Below are 18,367 nucleotides of genomic sequence, written 5' to 3' on the forward strand. Positions count from 1 at the left end.
TGGGACGGCATGAGGTGGAAAGTGACATCACAGCCCCGAATCATATTTGTTATTTCTAAGGAATGGAAATAGATATAGTGTTCAGAGATGGGGTGGAGAGTGACGTCACACAGCCCAAAAAAGAATGCTTAATATCTCAAACACCAAACCAGCACAAACTTTCATTTTTGCAGCACAAATCAGCACAAATGAATATAATAGTTTTGGTGATTATTTAATTATAGGGGGGGCCAACTTCACAGTCAAGTTAAGCTCATATGACAGCATTTGTGGCATTGTGTTGATTACCACACAAAAATTCAACTCGGAAAGTGATATGCCATTTAATATTCCATATATATTAAAATACACACTATTTCTGAGGTATAGCCACAAGACGTAAACAATATTTCATGTTGTAACATGATTTTAGTGTCATAAAATATACTCCCGTTAACAGTGTTTACCAGCGCTATGTTATCATAACAACGAAGTTGTATTATTAGTAGGGTTGTCAATCGATTACAATTTATAATCGAATTAATTACATGGTGTCCCGATCGCATATACAAATATTTGCTGAGAAAGCCCCTCATATAACAATAATTCAATATATAATGATGAAATAATTATACATAGTTATCTTTAAATATAAAAAAATTAGATTTTAGGTTTTCAATGCGTTGGAGTTGTTGGAGGTACAAAGAGTATTTAAATAATATTTCAAGTCTTTACAAAAAATTGCAATTTGGGGCTTTATAGACATAAATTTACACTGTATAAAAAACTTTGCAAGAAAAATAAACTATAAAAAAAGAAAATATTAACTTAAGTTATCAAAACTGTGAAAACCAAATAAAATGTCTTTATAAAGCAAAGAAAAACTAGTTAAAATAGAGGTACGTACAAACAAACAAAATTTTCTCCAAAATACTACAGCGTGGACACATTCCCAAAAAAGGTGAGGGGCAGATTAATATACAGCATTACAGAAGTGGATCTATTTCAGGGATCAATTTCTTAAATAAAGATTGACTGGGTAAAAACAGTGTAACAGTTTAAAAGACATCTCCTTAACCTCGTTGGTAATTAAATATTTGTGAGGTAAAGACCATATGACCTGCATCAGACATGCTTGTGTCGTGTCTCGGGTGTGTTGTGTCATAAAAATTTAATGTTTAGGTCACTGTGTCAAGTTAAATATAGTTATACTCAATCTTTAAACACATCTTGAGATCCCTTAGTTCACATTTGCGCTCCTTTGAACGCAAGAATGTAACGCACGTTTGTGTTGTGTGTCCACTGAAGGACTGTTAATGTTTTGTTCACTGTAATAATCTGTGTGTTGCTCATACAGCTGAAATTTCACTTACTGTCCTCTGGAGTAAACAGGTGGTACTACAAGCTTGCATTTCTCAGGAAAGCATTGCGATTAAATGCGTAAATTTTTTTAACGCGTTATTTTTTCGCATGTTATTAACGCGTTAAATCGACAACCCTAATTATTAGATATAACTTTACATAGATAAGGTTAATATGTGACACTCAAATTATGTTAACACGTAAAATGTTTGTGGCTATACTTTTGAAACATTGAGTATTTTAATGTTTATGGACTGGCTCCATTCACTTCCATTGTAAGTGCCTTACTTTAACTGCCATTTTTGCTTTTATTAATAAACGAGGGAGGGGTAGAAATTCTTTTTGTGCAGCAAATGCTTTCAATTGAGCTTTACTTGTATTGAACCCAGAACATTTCTTTAAAATGGTTCTCTTGTGGCATCATGAGAACTACATTTCCTTGATGTTTTGAGAAAAAAAAGAGTTAATTGTACTGTGAAAACATACAGCAAGTCTTGGAATTCAAAGCATCCAACCCATTTCCAAAAAAAGATCATTTATTTACTCTAAGGTGCAAAAACAGCTCTCTCTGAAATCTTTGGATATCTGTCATCAGAGATCCAAATTCATGAACAATCAGGAGGAAATAGGATTGATCCAATTAATCATAAACACCAGGAGAAGTAACAAAAATCTTAAAACGTGGGAAAGTTAACCAAACTTAATGTTGTTTCTGGCTGTGTATTGTATCTATCACTCTGCATGTCCTATACTAACTTCAGCCATTTGTACAGCATATTTCACAACAATTATGAATGTTCTGATGCATAAAAGCATAACATAATAAGTGGACCATAGGGAAAGAAACACAGTAAAATGACAAAACAATTGTATCCAACCCCTGTAAAAAAAGAGTATTTTTAGAGTATGTTAACAATCTCAGTTTGTGAATGTAACATCCAACAAATTTATGTTTGACCTTATAGGACTTCATTTACATGACTGTACTGTGTCATCTGTTGAACAGAGAAGGAGACAAGCCTTGGTCCGTTTATACTGAGAGATCTACTGCCATCATCCTTGGATAGTTACTACCGTTACACTGGTTCCCTCACGACACCACCTTGCAGTAAGGTAGTCGAGTGGATCATCTTCAGTCAGCCTGTTTACCTGTCCTACCACCAGGTTAGCATACAAACACGCCCACATAATCATGCATGCATGCACGTCAACATTCATGTGATCATGTATGAACATCACCTCCAGCTGTGTGCACTATGCTTGAAATTGGCATGTTCATTCCTCTGTTTCAGATTCATACCATCTGCACACATGCACACTCATACACACACACACACACACACACACACACACACACACACACACACACACACACAAAAGTGATGTGACTCATCTGTTGTGTGCTCAAATGTTCCTGCAAATGAGGCAGTGCATAAGATATATGAAACAGATTTATATAACCATTTTTCTTTACACACTTTATGCCACATTCCATAAGTACTAGTATTCCAGCTCTTCTACTGTACAATGAATTTTTTGGTATTCCGGTTTTCTTTTTTGGTGTTTTTAAAAAACAGTTAGCAAAACAGCATTGTTTTATCATATCAAATTAACAAATAATTACACTTTTAGGTGAAATCAACCTACAAATGGATTATTTTAGCTGACTCTGCATTTTAAAATGGGATACGAATAATTTTTTCATCGAAAAAGTTACATCAGCATTGAGATTTAAAGAGATAGCTCCCCCCAAAAAATTCTAATTCTCTCATCATTGACTCACCCTCATGCCTTCCTAGATGTGCATGACTTACTTTCTTCTGCAGATCATAAACAAAGATTTTTAGAAGAATATCTCAGCTCGTTCAATGAAAGTGAATAGTGGCCAGAAATCTGAAGGTCCAAAAAGCTGATAAAAGCAGCACAAAAGTAATCCATAAGACCCTAGTTTTTCAATACATATCTTCAAAAGCAACATGATAGGTGTGGGTGAGAAACAGATCAATATTTAAGTCCTTTTGTTCTCTAAATCTCCACTTTCACTTTCAGATGTGACACTGAAACTAAACAGGCGCCACATGTGAAGTGGAGATTTATAGTAGAAAAGGACTTAAATATCGATATATTTCTTACCCACACCTATCATACCGCTTTTGAAGATTTGGATTTATCCACTGGAGTCGTATGGATTACATTTATGCTACTTTTATCTGCTTTTTGGACCTTCTGATTTCTGGCCACCATTTACTTGCATTGAAAAGACCTAAAGAGCTGAGATATTTTTTAAAAGTCTTAATTTGTGTTTAGCAGAAGAAAGAAAGTCATACACATCTGGGATGATATGAGGATGAGTAAATGATGAGAGAACTTTCATTTTTAGTTCTATCCTTTTAATAACATATGTTAAAACAGCAATGCAATCTCAAAACAATGATTTAGTATACATTTTGCTTCTTCAGTTTTAATATTGTTGTTCTTCGTGTCTCAATTTCTGTAGTTGGAGGCATTCTACTCCATCTTCACCACAGAGCAGCAGGATCATGTGAAGTCTGTGGATTACCTTAGGAATAACCATCGGCCCACTCAAGATCTCGATAGCAGGAAGATATTCAAATCAGCTGTGATAGATGCATGGCTTCCCGACATCATGACGGACAATATGGCCAGTGCTGCAGACACAGAAACCAACCGAGGTATGACTGCTTTCATCTTAAAAATATATGTAACAAAACCATACTAAAATAGAGAGCAAAAAGTTTAAAGCTTCGTACATTTTATTATAGGAACCATATAATAAAAATATATATTTAAATTGATCTTATGAAATAAAAGTTTGGTGTACCATTTAAACAACGCTCTGTTCCAAAACCTAGTTAGCTGCCTACCTAGACAGCATTTTAAAGGATTAGTACACTCAAAAGTTAACATTCTGTTATCATTTACTCACCCTCATGTTGTTCTGAACCTATGTGACTTTTTTCCCCCTTGTAACACAAAAGTTACTATTCACCTTCATTGCATCTTTTTTCTATACAATAAAATTAAATGAAGACTGAGCTTAACATTTTGCCAAGCATCTCTTTTTCATGTTTGGAGTTACAATTTATTTTTTATAAATAAAATAAACTATTCCTTTATAAATGCACTATCAGTGTATTTACCACAGTGAATGTGATAAAAGTCCAGTAGGTACAACAATAGTTCCGTTTTTCTTCCTTGACGTCTTGTTTGGGCTTCTTCTCATTCATCTCATGCATAAAGTGCAAAGCTGGTTGTTTTGGGGATATTCATTGCTCTTGAGACAGAACCGAATAAATAGGATTTATTAATGCAGTGACTACACTAGCACAGCTCTCTGAGCCGAGCCCAGTAACTAGGGGAATGTGTACTCTGTGCGTTAATGATAGCGTTGTTTTCCTCCCCAGCTGAGGGCATTGATTGCTATTGGTCGTGGTGAAGTCGAGAGTGATGCAACACAGCCGAAAGGCGGAATAATCATCATTAATATTCTCTCTAAAAATAAACCCATACCAATGAACACAGTGTGGCCAAATAGCAATTCTGGCATTTTTTTGAAGCAAGCAAAATGAGCTGTGAGAACACTGCAATAATAGTTTTTCTTTTCTTTTTTATATTTTCTCTGTTTCCGTTTCATTTTTTTTTTCACCATCCTGACATATCCTTATATTACAGTGTTCTCAACTTGTGGGTTGCAATATCTTCCCATATCTTTTGTTGTTGACAGCCCAAAAGCTGTGTATACAATCAAACTCTACAGTATTTTGGCACAACTTCATCAAGCTAGCCAAATTAGGCAGATGCCAACACAGACAGGTTGCCCTCATCCTCTTAAACCATGAACAAAACCATGAGCAATTATTGGCTTTATCCTGTAAATAAATAAAACATTATAGAACAGTTAGTTCTAGTTCTAGTTCTAGTTGATCTGAGCATCTGACTAGTCAAGTTGTGCTCCAAAAGTGATGATATTTAGTTAACAGCACTGTTTGTATCACTTTGCTTGTCTATGTTTGTGACATTCCTGACAGGGATTCAATCTGTGCATTGCTCAGCAATATGCAACAGTTGATCCTGCTTTGGCTTTGTTTAAAACTATTCTCATCAGTAGAGCAAAAATAGACAAAGTAACTTGCCATGTTGTGTCTAAAATGTACGTTTATGATATTAATCGAATCACAGCTGGGCAGATATTCAGTACAACAGCACTATTGTGTGCACAAAGTGTGAAATTGCTTCTATACAACAGTTCTAAAAACAAGTTAAAGGAATAGTTCACCAAAAACAAAAAATTTAAATACTGTCATAATTTACTCACCTTCATGTTGGTCCAAACCCTTACAACATTATATTTAATGTAAAACACAAAAGGAGATTTTAAGATTTTTCATTTTAAGAACGTTGTTTCTAGTGCTAAACGACGCGTGTTCTCGTTTGAATACGCATGACACTACATGGAATACTAGCACTAGCTCATGAACGTACTATGGATTTCAAGATTTTAACTGAAATCTTAAATTGAGTTTTAAAAAATTGACTTAAATAACTGAAAGTTATTTCTCACCATAACCAGTGACATGCAACGGTTGATACTGCTTTGGCTTCGTTGTTTCATTGATGGAGCAAAAATAGACAAAACAAATGGGATAGTAATCTATAAAATGTAAATTCTGTCATAATTTACTCACCCTCATATCGTTCCAAACATTTGAGCTAGGTTCTGTCATAGAGCTCATGAACATGCAACAGACATCAATATTTTTGCTGAAATAACTTAAATTCTGGGTTGTTTCTCACCAATACCTATTATATGCTTTCAAAAGACATGGAAATAAAATGACACATGAGTTGCTTGTACTTCTTTTATGATACTTTTGTGTCCTTTTTAAGCTTTAAAGTGAGCCACTATCCACTGCCATTGTATTGAATAGACGGACTGGGATATTCATTAAAATAACTCCTTTTGTGTTCCACATAAGAAAGTCATATTGTCATATGCTATTTAAATGGCTTGAGTGAGTCAATTCCTTTTAGTATTGTGTAACTTAAGTTTTAACTTTTGCACATGTGATTTTTTTGTACTTGTCATTCATTATTATTTAGCAAATTTTTGCTTAATTGGTTGTGTCGAGTTTGTTGGGCACCACTTAGTGGCATAGCAAGAATCAAGGCTCTGGGAGTGCCACGAGAAAACAGGGTGTGCAAGAACTGAAGTACAATAAAGTGTCATATATGTAACATAGGAAATTGCAAACTGAAATTTCATTCATAACTTTTTAGCTTTTAATTCTATGTGTTACTTTATTATGACTTAACAAATGAATGCCACTTTTATCAATGGATTAGATAGGCCTGTTAATCGATCCAAATAATAGGCTTAAAATATAGTGATGAAGTCTGAAATTCTGTCATTATTTTAGAACAATTCATAAGTATTTCCCCAAATATGCTTAAGACACAAATGCAAATGAAGGGACAATTTGCACCATTCAAAAAAAAATTTTTTATAAGAATTAAATGTGTGATCACTGTGCGGAACACAAGAACACACCACAGTACAAAGATTCAATATCATTACTGAAAATGTTTTGCATATACTGTAGGTAGTGGGTAAAGGGAGCTTTTATGTTTGGTTTATGTGTGACTGCAAGTAAAAGATCAAAATAATACTGATGTTACATTAATTATGGAGTTAATATGAATAAAGCATAACATGTCTGACTTGATGCAAACTAACAAACAGACAGTAAATAGACCGTTGATCATAACAGACATGGCATATCATCTAACGTGAACATTTACTGTAGATACTGACACAATATAAAAGAATAATGAGATCTGTCATGAATACTGGCCAATAAGTCTAACCTTTAAATCAACTTAATATACCCATAACACATGCAGAACAAATAATAATCATGAGTAAAGTTGTGCAGTAGCTTTACAAGTATGTTTTCCAAATATTCCAAAATATGCGTAGGCCTACTATAGTGGTGCAGAAAATAACAAATATATTATTTAGCTAAAATGGACATGACAGTAGTAAAAAATGACACAGAAAACCAAACTAGGTAGCAAACACTTTTCCAATGGATGTCCAAAGTGCAATCTGGGAGTTGAAGCAAAATCAGTTGTGAACCATGGTTTATAACATACAGTGGTGGCCAAAAATATTAGCACCCTTAGTTAAAATGAGCAAGGCTGTGAAAAATAAGTACAAAAAATTGAAAGAGGAAAAATATCTCATTAGTAAATATTTTTCTCCAAAACACGTTGGCCACAATTATTAAACCCCTAGAAATTCTAATGAATAAAATATATCTGAAGTAAATTCCCATTCATATTTAAACATTTTCAGTGCACCTGGGTGACTTGGAACATGAAATTGTTCAGCTGTTACATCCTGTTTCACAGGGGCATAAATATGAGGTAACACACAGGCCAAATTCACTTAATCATCAATCACAGTGTGTTAGACTAAAGAATATATTTCTGATGTGCAGCAAAAGGTAGATGAGCTTCACAAAATGAGAAGTGGCTATAAGAAAATAGCCAAAGCATTGAAAATGCCCATTTCCACCATCAGGGCAATAATTAACAAGTTCCAATCGACTGGAGATGTCACAAATCGGCCTGGAAGAGGACATGTGTCTATATTGTCTCCACACACAGATGGTTCAAGTGGCCAAAGAATCTCAGCTGGAGAATTGCAGAAATTAGTTGGGTCTCGGGGTCAAAAAGTCTAAAATAAAAAAAAAATAAATATAAGACATCACTTACATCACCTCAAGTTGTTTGGGAAGGAAAAAAGCCTCTGCTCTCATCCAACAACACACTCAAGCATCTTCAGTTTGCCAGACACTACTGGAACTTCAAATGGGAATGGGTTCTATGGTCAGATGAAACAAAAAAGAGCTTTTTGGCAGCAAACACCAGAGATGGGTTTGGCGCACACAGAGATGAAGTACCCAATGCCCACTGTTAAATGTGGTGCTGGATCTTTAATGTTGTGGGCTGTTTTTATGCCAGAGCTCCTGAACATCTTGATTGGATACATGGCATCATGGACTCTATCGAATACCAACAGATAAAAAATCAAAACCTGGCTGCCTCTGCCAGAAAGCTTATAATATGCCATGATTGGGTCTTCCAGCAGGACAATGATCCAAAACAAATATCAAAATCAACATAATTTTGCTTTACTGACAACAGAATCAAGGTTCTGCTATGGCCATACCAGTCCCTGAACCCCATATCAAATTTGTGGGAAGAGGAGAGTCCACAAGTGTGGACCTTGGAATTTGAAGGATCTGGAGATATTCTGTATGGAGGAATGGTCTCAAATCCCTTGCCAGGTGTTCTCCAACCTCATTATGCATTATAAGAGAAGACTCAGAGCTGTTATCTTGCCAAAGGGAGGTTGCAAAAAGTATTGAATAAAAAGGTGCCAGTAATCATGGCCAATGCGTTTTAGAGAAAGATATTTATTTAATCATGAGATATTTCCCCTGTTTCAATTGTTTACTTCAATTAAAGGTTCGATTTTTGTAATTTTTTAATGAAGATCAAAAGGATAAACAATGCAGATTTTTTTTCACAGCCTTCTTTGCTCATATTTACCAAGGGTGCCAATATTTTTGGCCACAACTGTATAATCCTATTTAGCACACAGCACTGCTGTTTCTCTGTACCCATTGCTGACATCTTAGTTTGTAGACTACATAACCCAAAGAACTGCCTTGAGAATAGAGTCAATTTGAATCATCAGCATGTGTGTTATCTCTGTCGGACAGTAATGGTGGCAGTCATTAGCATGCTGATGATTGAACTGATGAAAATAATGGGCTCTCGCTGAGTCACCCGTGCTAACAGAGCTCTCGAGGCCGGTTTCCACAGCAGATGCCCTTTTTCAATTCACCCCCTCGTCCTCGTTTCACATCTTGTGTTTCTCTGGATCTGCCTCTCGCTTCACAGACATGTTTATCACAAGCTTGTTGACAGGTCGCTAATGCTGATACACACATAAATAGCACAGGCTTTCAGCATAATAACCTTATCAAGCGCCACTTATGCGGTCCGCCCAGCTTGATAAAAACACGTCCCACCCAATGATTTGTGTGATAAGTGACGTCAATCGAGCAATTATGAGTGTTTGTCTTTTCAATAGTTCCACGGTCATAATTAAAAATACTTTTACTGATACTCTGGTTTAAAAAAAAAGAAAAAGAAAACATGAAGATGGAGCTGTGGTGCAGCCGTTAGTGCTTTTACTTCAAGTATGTTGAGCCATGGTGCTCACACAGATGATGGAGGTTTGAATCTGGCCTGCAACTTCACACAATTTTATTCCTCCCCTCTCTCCACACAAGTTTTCACTATCTATATAATAAAAAGCATACATGACTTAAAATGTAAACCATATACAGTTTGAGTTTTGAGTAACTTCATGCAATTTCATGTCACATTAATTTAAACTGATTTAAACTTTTTCTTGGACTCCTTGGAATATTGTTTTTTGCCACAAATTACTTTTATGTATACATTTTTCTGTTTTAGCCTGTCCCAGACCCTGACATTCAATATTAAACTGTGGATATCCATTGTTAACAACTTATAACATGTTTGCAACTTATAACATGTTTATAACTATGGTAATCTAAACAAACAGTAAAATAAACATAATATGTAATATGTATTGTGTAAAAATGATTTCCATCAAATTCTCAAAATGTACCATACCAGACAATTTTGCCCCTAAGTTTTAGAAAAAGTTAAGTTGTACAAAATTTGTATTTATTTGTTAACCAAGTCAACAAGTGGAACATGTGATGTTTGAAGAAAACAAATACATTTCAAGGTTAATATAACTTGTGAGAAGAGTATTTTTATTGGATGTAATTTAATAATATTTTTTAATTGTGTATTTAGGATATCTAAAATGTTAGCCATAAAATTAGCCTTAACAAGACAAAGGAGGTGGACATTTTATTTCAAAAACTTTAAAAATGTAATTTCCATCACATCATTTCCACTTTGGAATTCTGTTAAAAAAAGCACAGTATTTGAAATGTGGTGGAAATGATACTGTTCAGAAAAAAAAAAAACGTAAAATCTCCTGTGATGCATGTACGTTGTTGTACAGTATATTGTTAGTTGACAAATGAAAAAAATTATTGAGTGTGAAAACATTTTTATCGAGACTTTACTTTCTAGAATTTTACAGTGCTAAAAATGCCTGAAGTTGAAGGAAAACTGCAATACTGTTGTCACTTTCACGTGTTTCGCACAACCTTTTTTCATAGACTGAACATTACTACAACTACATTTTTGCAAGCGGACTTTAGCGTGCCGCTTTCTATGTTTCACTGCAGTTATCTAGTAAAATTAACACTAGAGGCATAAAAAACAATCAGTGTTTTATTCACTGTCACACAAATCAGGAGTACAATAGCTGATCATGACTTTATAAACATAATTTTCACACTATTACTCACACACTGCTATGTTATTATAGCAAAAAACTTTTTTTAACGCAACATTTGAAAAACGATACGTTTTAACATTTGTATTACAGAACCAGGGCTGGATTGGTAATCTGGCATACCGCGCATTTTCCCGGTGGGCAAACGCACTTTGGGACCGATCAGGGGCAGACTGGCCATCTGGACAACCGTGCAGGCCGTTGGGCCGGCCGTGAAACAGGCCGAATGGGCCGAAATTAGCTGAAATGAGCCGTCGTGTTATGCAGAACAGGCCACAAAAAATGGCACGGCGATATGCCGAAGGGGGCAGCGATATGCAGAAAAGGACAGCGATCTCCTTAACAACTTTTGGGCCAGATTCTATGTAAAATTCTGGGCCAGTTTCTCTTCCCAGTCCACCTCTGTACAGAAACACCTAAATTTACACACTTCTTCCAATGTGATTCATTTCCGCGGTAACTAACCTGATAAGAGGGTTAGAAGTGACACAAAATGACGTGGTTACTTAAAAATAAAGCTCTTTTCATGTCAAATTTGCTTTTAAAACACTATCGGTTAGATTTAGGTGTAAGTTAAGGGTAAGGATGTCTGTTTTGTTCATCTCTCATTTGTTTTTAGGACACTTTTGGTTAGGTTTAGGCTAAAGTTTTAGGTTATGGAATTGTGTTTTTACGCATTAAAACCTAAATCTAAAATTCACCTTCCAAACCTCGTCTGATAAGATAATTTCACTTGTTTTTTGGTGCCCCTCGCTGGACATTTCACTGGGAAACTGCAGCCAAATATGTAATATCATGTAATTTTGGTTTGCAAACATTTTGCCATGGTCACGTAAATTTCATGAGATCAGACTGGTTTTGCGTCAGTGTTCCCAATAGATTGAAATCTACGGAGCAAAGCAAAAAGCTGCAGAGTTAGCTCCATTGTCGCTTTGTGCATACTTCAAGCATTGTAACGCAACACTCAAGTTTAAACAATTTGAACTTTGAATCCATTTGCTGTTAATCTTTTCATAGTGCAACCAATCGCTGTGTTTCCACTATCGGGCTAAATTAGGGCGTGCTTGTGCGTGCCAGGGCCAGATGCGTTCCCACTGTCACTTCCAAGGCTTCATTGTGCCTCCTCAGGGCCTACGGCTAATGGCTATTGGCCCACTAAATACGCTTGGGCCAAACAAGGCCAGCTGAGCACTGAGGCGTGGTCAAAGTCAAAGGCAGAGTTTCGCAGAACTTGACAGGTTGTTTGTCCAGTGCACAAAGTTACAGATTTGGGCAAAACCAATTTATTTGCAGGCACAGTGTATATCCGGTAAAATGCACAATGGACAAATTGGTGTCCAAAGAAAGAACTTTCTTTGGTTCAAGATCATGGACGGTGTGCTGGGACATCGTCCCGCTGTTAGTGGAGAGACCACTTGGGACATCATGTCAGTTACAGTCAGTGAGTTGTCAACGTTAACTTATCGTGATAGCTAGCTAATGTTTACATATGATATAAACTTGATATACCAGATAACCTGACAACATGATACCTCAGCTTGAGCTTCCCTTTAGGTTGTAAAATGGTGTCTGATGTTGGCACCAGGGCGGTATATTAAGGGCGGGTTTTAGAGCAAAACTGCAGGGCTACTGGCCCGTTGGTGGGAATGCTGATCAATTTTGGTCTCGCGGCTCGAAGTTCGAGGCTGTTGGCCACAGCTGACTAGTATATAGCCCTGGCTCACATTGGCCCGATAGTGGAAAAGCGGCTGCTGAGTATTACAAAATTTGTGTGATATATCATTACGTAAGCAGTGCCCATGCACATATTTAAAATGGAATGGAAATAAAGACTCCACATCAAGTTGTACAACATAAAGTCATATCACTTTCAATGACTCCTTTTTCTAGCCCTGCTAAAAAACAACTTAAAACTGAAAAAATACTCCTGCCAGAAGCCTGCGGTCGGCTAAGGAACGTCGCCTTGTTGTACCAACACAAGAGGCACCAAAACACTTTCCCAGACTCTCAGTTTCATCATACCACGTTCGTGGAATGACCTTCCCAACTCCATCCGTGAAGCTGACTCTCTCTCTGTCTTCAAAAACACATATTTTCCAAGAGCACTTAACCAGTCACTAAAATAAATTAAAATTTAAATTCTTGTTGCACTTAAATCTGTTTTGAATGCTATTCTGATGCTAGTAAAACTTTGTAGTATGGCACTTTTTGTACCACTGTCTCCTTAAGATGATTCGCTTATGTTTTCCTCCTTTGTAAGTCGCTTTGGATATAAGCGTCTGCCAAATGAATAAATGTAAATGTAACAGCTTAAGCTGTTCCTAGCTGGTCTCCCAAATGAGCACCAGCTCAATCATGCTGGGAGACCACCTTAAACCAGCTAAGACCTGCAACCAGCTTAGGCTAGTTTAAGCAGGGGACTCAAAGCAATTGCCAGGCCTTTTTTCTGTTTCACTCTCAAATGCATGTTACCCCTTTTATTTGCTTTCATTGTCTTCACTGTATGTACAAGTATGGCTCTCATTCTTCTGTGGAACATAATAGGAGATTTTAGGCAGAACGTTAGTCTCAGTCACCATTCAATTTCATTGTATGGACAAAATATATAAAGCTCTGCCTGACTTTAGTGTTAGACTGAAGAAGCAAATAATACATTTTGACGGAATAATGAAGTCACCTAAACAAGGAAGATGAAAACAATATCCACTGAAGCATCATGGTGAGAATGTTCTGTCGTGCATATCACACTCAATGCTCCTCAAATACCTTTGCTGCGAGGGTATATTTGAAGGGCAGAGTCAAGAGCCCCCTGTTAAATGAGCACCACAGTATTACACAGGCACTTTATATTTCCTGCTGTGTCCATAGTAATACACAGACATGCATGCGTGTGCCCACCAAAAGGCTGTTTGTAAAGCCTGGAGGCAGATTGAGATGAACTCATGTATTATTTTTCACTTTGAAGCAGTTTCTAGTGAGAACGCTTTGGTGAGTCAGACAGCGATGAAAGATTTAGCTTCACCTCCGGGCTGCAGCCAGGGACCCGTGCGTCAGAGATCTGGCTCCGCTCCCACTGCCGGAGAGCTGTAATTCCGGCCGCTTATCTCCAGTCACACATCCCTAATCAAATGAGAACAACTCTACCTTCTTCCCAGCTCTAATGAAGACTTGGATTTCTTGGTATTATCCGTCTCATCATATATGTCTGCCTCTTTTTTTTCTGCCTTCTTTTCCATTTCAGTCTGTAGTAGCGTCCCTGACAACATGAAGGTCCATCCACTGAACCAAACGGCACTTGTGTTTACCTGGGATTGGCCGTCAATGGTCTACCACCCACCTATTGTGGGCTTCCTGGTCTCCTACAGCTGGGTGAAAGATGAAATGCCTTTTGAGAAGACCTTCACACAGAGCAGTGAACACAGCATGGTGAGGTTCCCTGTCCAAAAAGGCAAGCAGAGCAATCATAAAAGAGCACAGTGGTTAACAAGTTTTAACCAAGCCTCAATCCCACAGTCATGGTTGTGTTTTCTGTGATTTGAGCACAGATAGTGGGGGTGGGGGGGGTTACATACAGGATGTGTCCTCACACAGGGTCGACATTAACACTCAAAATGCTCCAGATCTTAGTAAAAATTGGCTTTGGTGAGTAAATAAAACAGTGTTATTTATAAGGAAATACATCATAATGTGTGGTTTCAATCTAATGGTATCTGACCCTTGTTGATGTAAGTGACACAAGTGTATACAATTATTCAAATCCTCTACTAAAAACAACATGCGTTGTTGATCTGAGGTGATACAATTTAGAAATCTATTAAAATCGAGTTTAGAATGTGTGTCAAGTATGTAAAAATGTAATCCTTGTGTCTAATTTGGTCTCATAATTTTTTTTTAAACAGTTAAAGCATTTCTGTCATTCTAGGTCCATACAATGCAAGTGAATGGTGACCAGACCTTTCAAGCTCCAAAAATCACATCAAGGCAACATAAAATTAATGCATACAACTCCAGTGGCTAAAGCTATGTCTACAGAAATTAAACGTTAGGTGTGAGTGAGAAACAGATAAGTATTCAAGACCTTTTTTTTTTACTATAAATCACCACTTTCACGTTCTGAAAGTGAAAGTGGAGATTTATAGTAAAAAGGATTGAAAATATTGATCTGTTTCTCACTCAAAATGATTGTATCACTTCAGAAGATATATATTAAACCACTGGAGTCACTTTTATGCTGCCTTTATATGCTTTTTGGAGCTTCAAAGGTCTGGTCACCATTCACTTGCATTGAAAGGACCTACAGAGTGAAAATATTCAGCAGCGTTCAGCAGAAGAAAGAAACTCGTGAAAGTCAGTAAATGATAAGAGAATTTTCCTTTTTGGGTGAAGCATCCCTTTAATAGATCCAGACGAAAACCAAATGAGGATCACACATTGACCCATCTGTTATGTTATTAATAAGACATTATACATTGTTACATTTGCTACTGTAAACACTCAGTTGGCTGAATATACTTGTCCAACCTCAGCATCTTATGATTGGTCCATTGTTTTAAAACTGACATTGATTCGCTATGCTGCATACGTATTTATTATGTTGCAAAACTTGGGGAAATATAGACATTTTTAAATGTATAATGTTTGCTACTTTACTTGTCAAGTTCCTGTAAAAACAGAGAGACCATCTGATGTGTACATAGACCACAAAAACTCTCCCTGCAAAAAGTGCATCCCTTTATGAGTTTTCGAAAAACAAATAACAAAGTGTTCCTTGTGGACGTTATCTTGGTTTCCAACATTTCCTCATAAGTCTGATGGATGGACTGCTGTCATCGGTTTGATGGATTTAGACAGCATTTGGTCTTTCTTCCCTCAAGTCTATTGAATGACTTACACCCATATCTGTCAGTTACCTTATTGGGGCAGCCTTACATACACTGTCTCCATGACTACAAGAGAGTGTCCGCCAAGTTGAGTGAACTTTTTGTGATGAGCACTGTCAGTCTATTTTTGGCTTGGTCAAATTAGATTTGGATTCAATTGAGGGATGTAACTGCCACGGTTAAAGTCCAATTGCTTCCTTTCACTCTACAGCCCATCATGACTCCCTCATCTTTTCAATTCTAAATTTACATTTTTATTTCAATTTTGAGCTCAGCCACAGGTTGTGCTGGAGAATCAAGCATATGAAATTTAAATGAACCCACCCATCTATTTCTGGGGGATTGAGGATTGCCGTATGATTGAACAGGACATTGTAATAAATAAGTGTAATTTTATACAAATAATAATGTCAGATGTCAAATTAGCTTTGACATTTTGGTTTTGGGAAATACGACTTCATCAAATTTACATCCTGTCTGTCCATGTTTTATAATGAGTTTTTTGTTTGTTTGTTTTTTTTTTTGGGGGGTACACAAGTACACAACTAAAAAGACAGCATTACACTGTGACCAAAGCCCAACCCATGTAAAATGCAGAAAAGTGCCAAGACAACCCTTCTTGTGTCAATGTCTATTTCACTCATAAATGTGTTAATGAAATATATGGTGTTGTTTGCCTCCTGTAGAGGGCAGTCATCTCACTCGTGTCTCCAGATGTCCTGTATCTGTTCAGAGTGCAAGCTGTGTGTCAGAGAGACCAGCGCAGTGACTTCAGCCAAACACTATTATTCAGAGGTTTGTCAAATAACCCAATGCCTGTCCATTCTTCTTATACCACTTGGAAATGTCCTATTATTCATGAAAATCCATCAGGTCATTGATTAATCTTGATTTTATTTTCTTAAAGCAAACACCACAAGGATATTCGAGGGAACAAGGATTGTAAAAACTGGAATGGTAGGCAATAGCATTGGTCTAGTCTTCTGTGAAACAGATGTGTTTATGTTTATTAATTGTCCATTTCATTTTATATCTGGGTGAATCTCACAAAAACATGTCTCGGTCACATGTCCAGAACGATCCCAAAATCGAACCAAAAATAAATAACATAGGAAAATAAATACTGCATAAATAAAATGTAGCTGTATTGTAGGACAATTAATTATGATTATTTATTTATTTTATTATTATTTTCTTTGTGCGTTGTGGTATTAGTTTAATGATTATTTTAAAGCACATTGTCAGGGACGGATTACCGACTGGGCCAATGGGGCCAGTGCCCAGGGGCTCTTGACTACCAGGGGGTCCTGGTCTTTAAGGTTTTAAGAAAACCCTTTTGGGCATAAACAACGAACACTGATCGCAAAAGAACCTCTGATCGATCTCGATAACAGTTCAAAAGGGAAAGAGGATAGAGAGAGAAAAGGCATATATATATATATATATATAACAAAAATGTAAGATGTACATTTTTATTTCCTTGGTACTGTAGCCGCATGCTGTTTGACAGATAGGTGGCCTGTGTGTGCACTTTACATGTGCTTTTGCTCTAAGAGTGGTTATTGTACCGCCTGCTGTAAATGGTCAAATACACTTTCTTGGTCTTGGTGAGGTATTAATGTAAATACAGTCAGTAATGTCTAAAGTGAACGTTAACCATGGAGAAAAAAGCAGATTTGTATCAAAATGTTGGACTTGAAGTGTACATGTAACCTAAGGTTACATGTGATATGTTCAGTATGTCTAATATTAATCAAACTAGAAAACATATAAACCACTCACTACTCTTGGCTTGATACATTTAGTAGCATTAAGAAGTGTTAATGGAATATATCAAACAGTGGAGACCAGTAGCTAGTAGTTTGATGTTACGTACATTTCATTTAATTCTGAATGTTTACTTGAATACTTGATAGGCTATTATCAAGTTTTTTTTAAAGCTTTTTAAAAAGCACTGTTTTATTAATTAGATTTTTTTTTCTGTTGTTTTTATTTGTTTTGTATTTTCTGCTTTTATTTTTTATTAATTTATTTATTTGTTCTTATTTAATAAAACTGTTGAATTGTCTTGAATATTTACTTGAGAACTTGAAACAAGGCTTACATAATTAAAAAATAAGTATTGTTGTGGTATCAAAAGAGGTATAATTGTTAAATTTGACTACCAACTATTCATATATTTTGTATGGTAGATCTTGCTATGATCATATTATGAAACCGTAGACCTCATTCCATAGACGTGTGAGCACCACTGGTCTAAATGATTAATTTGCAAATCAGTCTGAATCAAAATTATTTTTAAAAACATGTATCCAGTTATCACAAACACCTAGAAAAGTCGTCTGAAGTCGTCATTGGTCAAATAGGGTTGTACTGCTTAAATCCACATAATTTAAAAGCTGTACAATAAATATAAATATTTTTCAATTTAATATTAATACTTTTTTTGCATTACAGTATAAGAAATGGGAGTTTTCATTACGATAATGACACAATATATAAAGACATTTAAGGATATTTTAGGACCATTAATAGTTTGTGCATTGTAACACTATTTATTTATGATACATAAAGTACATCATGTCCTCGCATATCGTATTACTCTTCTGCACTTAAAAAACAGTGTTTTTTTAATTATTTATTTTTA

General features: G+C 36.1%; 1 protein-coding gene across 2 annotated transcripts in view; it reads left to right on the forward strand.

Annotated features, from left to right (window-relative positions):
- The window catches only part of ca16b (carbonic anhydrase XVI b), a 135,797-nt gene that overhangs the window by 91,920 nt on the left and 25,510 nt on the right, over positions 1–18,367 (forward strand). For both annotated transcript variants that reach the window (XM_052130884.1, XM_052130885.1), the window contains 5 exons: positions 2,348–2,505; positions 3,839–4,034; positions 14,082–14,266; positions 16,407–16,515; positions 16,628–16,677. In XM_052130884.1, coding sequence (XP_051986844.1) covers positions 2,348–2,505; positions 3,839–4,034; positions 14,082–14,266; positions 16,407–16,515; positions 16,628–16,677 — 698 coding nt within the window. The remainder of the gene's footprint in view (positions 1–2,347; positions 2,506–3,838; positions 4,035–14,081; positions 14,267–16,406; positions 16,516–16,627; positions 16,678–18,367) is intronic.

This window comes from Xyrauchen texanus, chromosome 7, assembly GCF_025860055.1.
Source record: "Xyrauchen texanus isolate HMW12.3.18 chromosome 7, RBS_HiC_50CHRs, whole genome shotgun sequence".
NCBI classification, from domain to species: Eukaryota; Metazoa; Chordata; class Actinopteri; order Cypriniformes; family Catostomidae; genus Xyrauchen; species Xyrauchen texanus.